At 61.1% G+C, this 8595-nt stretch overlaps 2 protein-coding genes across 2 annotated transcripts; both read right to left on the bottom strand.

Moving 5' to 3' along the window:
- Nucleotides 1-2422: 2422 nt before the first annotated feature.
- On the bottom strand, nucleotides 2423-2761 carry LOC112954102 (loricrin-like). Its single transcript, XM_026047244.1, has one exon. It carries the CDS (start codon nucleotides 2759-2761, stop codon nucleotides 2423-2425), a length of 339 nt encoding a protein of 112 aa, XP_025903029.1.
- Nucleotides 2762-5645: 2884 nt separating this feature from the next.
- LOC112954109 (loricrin-like) lies at nucleotides 5646-6542 on the bottom strand. The gene is made up of 2 exons (XM_026047252.1): nucleotides 5871-6542; nucleotides 5646-5678 (listed from the first exon to the last, which is right to left on the bottom strand). The coding sequence occupies exons 1-2, from the start codon at nucleotides 6540-6542 to the stop codon at nucleotides 5646-5648; spliced, it is 705 nt and encodes a 234-aa protein (XP_025903037.1).
- Between the last annotated feature and the right edge of the window lie 2053 nt (nucleotides 6543-8595).

Genomic DNA, 8595 nt, shown 5'->3' with positions numbered 1-8595 from the left:
GCCCCCTCGCGGCCCCGGCCCGGCCCCGCACGCCTCTCTCGCTCCAGAAAAGTCTGCTTTAGGGCCAGAGGATCCTCTTGCCCTCCTACACTGCCTTGCTGGGGGCTCGCGGTTCCCAGTTCCTGCAGCCTCTTCCCAGCCCTGTGGCTCCCGGGGCAGCGTGGGCAAGTGGGAGCATGGCCAAGGATGGGCACGGGAGCCACCTGCACAGGTGGCATTGTCTGCCCTGGTGACAATGGCCACCCTGGGCACTGCAACCTGCCGCCCAACAACTCTCATCCCTCCAAGGGGCTCAGTGATACCCACAAGCAGCAGGTCTGGACTGCAGGTGCAGCCKGGGTCCCTCCTCCTTGCGCTGAACCTGGGCAAATCCCCTAATCCCTAACCCCTAATTAGGCAATTATGTTCCCCTGGGAGCCTAATCCTAGCAAAACAGCCTTACATGTCCCTGCAGATCCTGGCCCTGCGATCCCCTCTTCTAGCCCCGAGCAGGACCAGCACAAGCAGCTCTAGCCCCGGGGCTGGGTTTTACGAGCAGCCCCGAGGACGCGGCACAGCCATGCCAGCCATACCCTCATCATGGCACTGATCCCATGGCACTGATCCCTGCAGCAAGAGGAGCCAGGAAAATCACTGGGGTGACTCTGAGTGATTTCCTTCCCACTGCCCTGCTCCTTCAGCAGAGTGGGGTGCCGGGGGGCAGAGAGCGGCCTCGTGGCTGCATCCTCCTCCTCCTCGTGCAGCCGCTGCCGTCCCCCCCAGGAAGAGCCCAGTTCTCCCGCTGCGGCCCCCGCGCTGCCCTACATTCCAGGGGGAAACACCCTGCCGGGGAGGCRCTGCCTCCAGAGAGGCACCGGGAACAGCACCCATCGGAAGAAACCCGTGCACGGAGCTGCTCCTGCCACCCTGTCCGCGCCCACCGGCGCTCGCAGCGAGTGAGCGGGGGGGCCTCTCCGTCGCCTCCGTCGCCTCCGTGCTCGGGACGAGGTTTTGCACCTCCCGCTCAATCCCGCCGTGGCGGCCGGGCTGGGGGGCAGGTCCCCGGTGGGGTGAAGCCCCAAGCCTGGCCGGCTCCTCCGCAGGCCCCGGCATGTCCGCGCTCCTCCGAGCCATCACGGACATGATGAGCAGCCGCCGGGGCAGCGCCGGGAAGGGCAAGAAGCCGGAGCCGTTCAGCAGGAGCGAGTTCAAGAAGCTGCTCCAGCAGGAGCTGGCGCCTGCCAAGGTAGCGGGGGTGCGGGGAGAGGGATCCCGGGGATCCCGCGCTCTCCGAGGCCGGGCGGCTCCCGCGGGCGCCGCGCTCTGACGGCGCCGGCGCTCCTCTCCTCCCAGCGCTCGCCCGCCAGCAAGTACCGGAGCGGCTCCGCTTYGGATGCGGACGCGGAGCCCATGAACCAGCCCGAGCGGAGCTGTGCGCACTGAGCTCCGGCAGCTCCGGCGCCTCCGAGGTGCCGAGAGCCGCGGAAGGAGGCGACGCCGGCGGCAGCGACGCAGAGGGCGAGGAAGACGCCGGCGCCGTGGGGAGCTGAAGGCTGCGGCCAGGGGGTTGCCGGCTGCTTCTGCGAGCCTGCGGCAAAATTCCCATGGAATTGGTTGGGGGGAGAGGAATTGATCCCAATGCTTACAAGAGTGTTTCTCTCTATTAAAGGAAGCTGGGGCACACACTGGCTTACTTCTCCTTTGCTCTCATTTTGGGAAAGCTTTTCCTGGGGTCCCAGTGCAATCGCTTGCATGAAGGGATCCTACTCGCCACTGCAATCCCGGAAACGGAGGCTGTTGTGACAGGCGGAGAGGGTGGAAACCATTTGTTCCACCGGAAAAAAATATTGCATGCAGCATGATATTGCAGGTGGTGTTTGCATCCTGCTCTGCACGGGCACGCGGGTCAGGGACTGCTGTGGCCGTGCACTCTGCACGCGGGATGTGGGATACAGGAGAGTATCTGTAAACTGCTTGGAGGGATGAACTTCAGGATTATGTATTGGCGAGGTTTTGAAGGCTATTTTTTTCTTCTTGTTATGGCCATTTCTGTGATGCACTTAAAGAAAAGCAATAAACCTCTGCACATGAAGCAGGCCTGGCTGTCGTGAGCAGTGCAGGGGCACCTGGCATCCAAGGAAGGCTGGAGATCAGAGCCCTGGGGATGGAGCAGCTGAAACCCCCATGGTGGCGGTGGAGGGGTGAGGGGAAGACAATGGGATGGAGAGGCCGGGGCAGAAGGGCAGCGCGGGGGGACTGTTCCCAGCAGGGTGATGGGGACCCGGCCCGGGTGCCGGGAAACGGCCTCGGCACAAGGGCTGAAGGAAGCAGCGACACAAGGGAGGGTTCAGGTCATGACAGTTTTATTGGTCCCTGGGCACCTCTCGGGGGCCGGGACGCGGCTCGCGGGGAGCCCGCGGGGCTGGTGGCGCCCGGGCTGCGCTCACTTCATCTTCTGCTGCGGCACCTGCTGGATGTGCTGCTGCTGCTGCTGCTGCTGCTGCTGGTGCTGGTACTGCACCTGCGGCTTGCCGTGGCACCCGGAGCCGCCGCTGCTGTGGCACCCGCCGCTGCTGCCACCGCTGCTGTGGCACCCACCACCACCGCTGCTGCTGTGGCACCCGCCGCCGCTGCCACCGCCGCTGCTGTGGCACCCGCCGCCGCCGCCACCGCTGCTGTGGCACCCGCCACTGCTGCTGCCGCCGCCGCAGCAGCCGCCGCCGGTCTGGCGCACGTAGCGCTCCTGCCCGTGGCACTGGTCCTTTTCCTGGCGGGAGCACATTGCTGTCCTCAGGCCGGCCTGCGGAGAGAGGAGACGTCAGTGCCTCTGGGAGCCCCGGCCCCGTGTCCCAGCGTGTCCCCCGTGCCGGCCCAGTACACCCCGAGTGCATTCCCAGCATGTCCCCATGCAGCGTATCCCCAGGATATCTCCACCCAACCCCCAGCACACCCCTATCTATCCCCGGTGCATTCCCAGCATGTCCCCAGCCTGTCCCTGGCTGCGTGTGCCGCCCGGCACGGTCCCAGGAGCTCTGCAGCAGCCGCCGTGCCCTCTGTAGCAGCGAGGCCTCGAGCCGGGACCTCGGAGCCGGCCGGGTCGGCAGCRTCCCGGAGCATTGGGAAGTGCAGGATCCCAGCGCTGCGGGTCCCGGCTGCAGGTGCCGCGGCCCTGCGGTGTCGGCACAGCCGCGGAGCGAGGCCGCTGCTCCGTGGAGCAGGTATCCCGTGGGAGCCGCGTGCAGCTCACCTGCGCTTGGAGGAGAAGCCCAGGAGAGAAGCAGGTGGGGATGGCCAGGACGGGCCCCGCTTTATACGGATCCTTGGTCCCCTATCCGGAAATGAGACATTCTCCGTCACCATGATTTGTTCCCGTCCTGCCCAATCCCCACACGACCGCCCGCTGTTTACTGGGCTCGCCTGACTCACCCGTGATGGATATCGGTCCCGTTTTATCTGCTTCCTGTGCTGCATAAGTGTCTAATTGGCAGCCTCACCTTCTCGATGGGGAAAGCCGTGGGTGCCCACGCTTCCAGGGCTCGTCTGCCCCTGCCTGTTTTGCTAAATTAAATCCCGGCCTAATTATGGGCCCATCTTGTGAGGCTTCACTCTTGGAGTCTGAGCCCGGCTGCTGGGCCGGAGGTGGAGAAACCAGGGAATGATCCCAGCAAAGAGGAGCAGAAGGTGCCCCCTTCTTCCCCCTTGCAGTGGAGCGAGGGTATGACATCCCTGGGCTTCCCTAGGGAAGCATCTTGGATCCTTGGGCTTCCTCCTCCTCTCCATGACCTTGAGACTCTTGGTGCCCCAAAAGGCACTGGAGCTGCTGGGTCTCCATACTAGGACATCAGTCCTAGAGGACGCAGGTCAAGGGATAAAAGCAGGGACAGGCCTGAGAGCAAGAAGATWGGGCTGGAGATGCTCAAGTAGCTGCTGAGATGCCCTTGGCATAAAAAAGAAGCTGAAGAGACTCCCCATGAYAGGGGAGTCACTGTCCCCAAGTACTCGGGCTCATCCCCTCCTATGTGCCACCCACCGGCACCACCACCCAGAGCAGCCGGACTGGGGTTCCTCCTCGCCCTGGTCACCGGAGCTGACGTGTTAATAGTGGAATCTTCTCCTGTCCGCACCTTGTGCGCCCAYTGAAGGGAAAGGGAAGCAGGGACACACGGGAGGGCTCAGGACATTGGGACTTCTTTGGATCCCGGGCAGCTTCTGGTGCCCACAGCACCCAGCTGCACCTCCAGACCCCGGTGGCACCATCAGCCCTGCAGGAGGCTGTGGGAAGCACGGGAAGCGGGAGAGCCCGAGCGTGCCCGGGCGCATTGCACAAGCAGCAGGAGAAGGCAGATTTGGGTGAAACTATTATTCACGCACAGCCCTAATTAGAAGCGGGGCGGCAGCAAACATGTTTATCGCCTCGCTGGGAGACGGAGCCGCCTCCCGCGCGGGGCCTGCCGGGACGACGCGCCGGCGCCGCGGGCCCGAGCGGGTGTCCGCACGGTGGCGGCCGCTCYGGATTGTGCCCCGGGCGTTCGGCTTGGCCCGTGGCCCTGCAGGGTGACTGGCGCCCGCAGCGTTTCACCCCGCTAGAGCCAGCGGGGCTGGCCGGTCACTCGCCTCTTGCTCGAGAACCTGCCTGGGTTTCCCTGCTGCAGTTCCAGCACCCAGAAATACTCTTATTTTCCCCTCCCTGGGGAGGTGTGTGGCTGGTTTATGTCCCAGAATCACAGAAACACAGAAGGCAGCTCTGCTGCTTTGCTCGCTCACTGATGGGAACTGAAATAAAACTCACTGGGTATAGACAGCATTGCTGTCGTCCACTTTGTCCTGCATCAGTTCCATGTTTGCTCTCAACAAGTCAATAGCCATACATAATACAGGCAGTTAAGAAGTCTTCTTCTTCCTCCAGTGCTTGAAAAAGACCTTGCTGCTTAATGGTCTAGACTCTTCTTTCCAATAATGGCCCCCAAGGCTGAAACTTCAGCACAGGGAATAACTCATCCTCAGTTTCCCTTTCCCAGCAGAGGAACAATCACAGCCTCACAGGATGGTTGGGGTTGGAAGGGACCTCTAGAGATCACTCAGTCCAACCCTCTGCTCCAACAGGGATACTCYGAGTATGGGGCACCTGGTCGAATCCAGACTGTTTTGGAAGACCTCCAGAGAAGGAGACTCCACAACCTCTCTGGGCAGCCTGTTCCAGGGCTCTGTCACCCTCATGGTGAAGAAGCTCTTCTTCACATGGAGGTGGAACATCTGTGTTTCAGTTTGCACCCATTGCCCCCTGTCCGATCACTGGCCACCACTGAGAAGAGCTTGGCCCCTTCCTCCCCACAATGAGCGCTGCATGCAGKGGCTGTGATGGAGCAGTTGGATCCTCCCAAGTAAAGATTCTTTCTCGGGTACCTGCTGCAGGAGTAAGGTGGCCCCTATAGTGGCTGGGGACAGGGCAGCTTCAGACCAAGGGACAGGAGCAAAAGGGAGGGATGAAGTGGAAAACACCAATACGAGAGGACTGTGATGGGATTTTATTTTTATTGCTGAATTTGCTACAGTGCAGAGCATGTCCATGTTACATCACCCGAGAGGAAGAGCTCAGCGCTTCAGGTTGCACGTGGACAGGAGGGAGGAGGAGACATTTCTCTCGCTCTCCCATCTCCTCATGACTCTTATTTGATCTTCCGGGCTGGTGCTTTGCAGACCTGGGTTTTGCAGACTGGTGCTTTGCAGGCGACCGGTGCCTTGCAGGCGACTGGTGCTTTGCAGACAACCGGTGCTTTGCAGGCAACTGGCGCCTTGCAGGTGACTGGTGCTTTGCAGGCAACTGGTGCTTTGCAGGCAACTGGTGCCTTGCAGGCGACTGGTGCTTTGCAGGCGACCGGCGCTTTGCAGACCTGCTGCTGCTGGCTGGGGCCGTGCTGCACCACGGGCACGCAGCCCTGCTGCACAGCCGGGCCCTGCGCCTGCCCCGGGCAGCACTGCTGGGCAGGCTGCACGGCCGGGACGCAGCGCGGCTTCCCGCCCTGGTACCCCGAGACGCCGCAGGACGGGGGCTCGGCGCACACRGCCCGGCCCTCGGAATGGCAGCCTCCTCCGGACGAGCCTCCGCACCGCTCGGAGCAGACGGACCTCCCGTAACTGTTGCATCCTCCGGCTGATCCGTAGCTGTACGTGGGCCTGCGGACGCAGCCCGAGCCACCACCTCCTTGGCACGAACCCGAAGATCCTCCGCACCGCTCGGAGCAGACCGACCTCCCGTAGCTGTTGCATCCTCCGGCTGATCCGTAGCTGTACGTGGGCCTGCGGACGCAGCCCGAGCCGCAGCCCCCGTGGCACGCGCTGGCCGCCGAGGAGCCCCGGCACCGCTCGGAGCACACGGGCTGCCGGTAGCCGTAGTGCCGGTAGTCGTGCCCGCACATGCCCTGGACGCCTTCGCCGTCGCAGCCCGAGCAGGAGCCGTAGCCGTAGCGGAAGGGCGTGCGCCGCGTGTCCAGCCACGACCCCGACGGGTCGTACCAAGTGGAGTTGAGGTTGAAGTAGGACTCTCTTCCAGAAGAGTAAATCATGGCTGAGCTGCAGGGACAAACCTGAAAAACACGGGGCCGGRTTGGGCATCTCTGGCATCTCCATCCTCTCTGTTTCTGTTCAGCTTCCCCCAAAGCTGCCCTGCTCCTCTTCAGAGCCTGAGTCTGAAGGGAGCTCTTGAGGTTGCCCAAAGCGGTCCAACCACGCCCGAATCCTCCTCCTGACCTTATCCATGGCTGATTTGTTCCTGGAGAACAGAAAATAGCCGGCACCCTGTGGCACATAGTGCCTGCACTGCAGGTCCTCCCTCCCAGCCCCTGGTGGTTCCTCTCCCAGCTTTGCCCATGGTCATCCATCCCTTGTGCTCCAAGCACGGTCCAAGGGCCGGTCACACCCCCCTAACCACAACATCCCGCATCCAGATGTCCGGAGCATCCTGCGCTTCTCCAGTGTGTCTCTTACCAGCCGGCGAGGGGAGGCAGACGAGGGGAGCAGACTGAGCGGACCGGGGGACGGAGACCTTTTATATGGTCTCAGGCCTTCCCGTTGCAAATGAAGCATACTGCAAGAACGAGGATTAGATTATTTATTGAGAAAACATGCCCTTCATCTGGCTGCTGCTGCCAGCGCTTGGCATGCTCTGCCTGACTCACTGCCCTGATAAGTATCTCCTAATTACGGTGAAGTTGGGAGCAGGGCACAGAAGGGACTCGCATCGTTAAGCCACACATCAGCTACACGAGGCAGGTAATAACCAACTTATTCACTGCCTTCGGAGGACTGAGCCACCGAGCGGAGGCTGACGAGCGCCCCATGAGTCAGGCAGAGCCATGTGCCTGGTGCTTAATATCCCATCTTAGGTAGGACGTCACGTTGTCCTAGAGCTCCAACATCACATCCACGGGGATGTCCCAGCACCTTATAACACTAATGTCCTGTATTAGGTGGGTTGTCTCATCATCCTACAGCCCTAAGGTCTCATTTGAGATGTCATTTTATACATCACATTTTCCTAGAGTGCTAACGTCCCATCTTAGGTGAGACATCCTGTCATCCTAGAGCTCTAACGTCCCCTTTTAGGTGRGATGTACCAYTGTCCTAGGGCTCTAAAACCCCATYTTATGTGGGACATCCTGTCATCCTATGTCCTAMTGTCCCGTTTTAGATGGGATGCCCCATCATCCTAGTGCTCTGACACCCCATCTTAGGTGTTCCCTTCTCCTGGCCTTCAAAAGCCTTTCCAGGTACCGAAAGCACAAAGAGGGAACTGCAAAGGGGCCATGCAGTCACGAGGATCAACGTGTGCCATGACACTCTTTGCAGGGAAGAAAGAGTGAAGCAGTTTGGGAAGCRGCAGTGGATACTCATGCAATTCTGCCTTGCCAGAAAGGAGTCTATGAACCTACCCAGGGGGTTAGGGGAAGGAGACGTGGAGGAAATAGCCAATAAAACAAGGACTTTTTAAAGACAYGGTTTATCTGGATTCCAGTGCTGGCAGACTTCCCTCAGGTTGAGATYTGAGCTTCCCCCTCGTGGTGGGAAGCACAGAGTGGAAGGCATCGCTGGCACATGGACACACTTCCCGTGCTGGGACACGTGCTGGATTACTGGGATTAACGTTTGTCTGAGGGAATGCCTCCCGGCTCACCGTCGTGGAAGGGCACATGCCGGAGCAGGCATCGTCTGGTGGCAGCACCCATGGTGCAGGAGGGTCCACCACCCCAACACACAGCCCCCCTGTGAGCACTGGGATCCAAGCTGAAGGACATTACCTTCAACTTGGGATATTCAGAAGGATATTACCTTCAGAAAGGTGTTACCTTTGCAAGTCTTCTTGTGGGGATTGCAATGGCTTTGCATACGCAACACTGGGCAAAAATCAGGGATTTTCAGGGGCAAAAGAAAAATCAAGCCTCATCTGAGTTTTGCCAACTTTATTCTGGGGTAAACGGAGAGGAAGAAAAGCTGCGGGGTCCTTGATGCTCCCGCGGTCGCGGCGTGCGGCTCCTCTCGGCCCCGGCGCTCGCTGGGCTCCGCAGCGCTGTCCCCGCGGCGAGGCGGGCGCTAGGGCGGGCCGCAGCCCCGCGCTGCGGG

Source organism: Nothoprocta perdicaria, unplaced genomic scaffold (assembly GCF_003342845.1).
Source record: "Nothoprocta perdicaria isolate Ctin4 unplaced genomic scaffold, notPer1 scaffold_485, whole genome shotgun sequence".
Taxonomy (NCBI): Eukaryota; Metazoa; Chordata; class Aves; order Tinamiformes; family Tinamidae; genus Nothoprocta; species Nothoprocta perdicaria.
The sequence above is the reverse complement of the archived record's forward strand: the minus strand, read 5'-3'. Positions and strand labels throughout refer to the sequence as shown.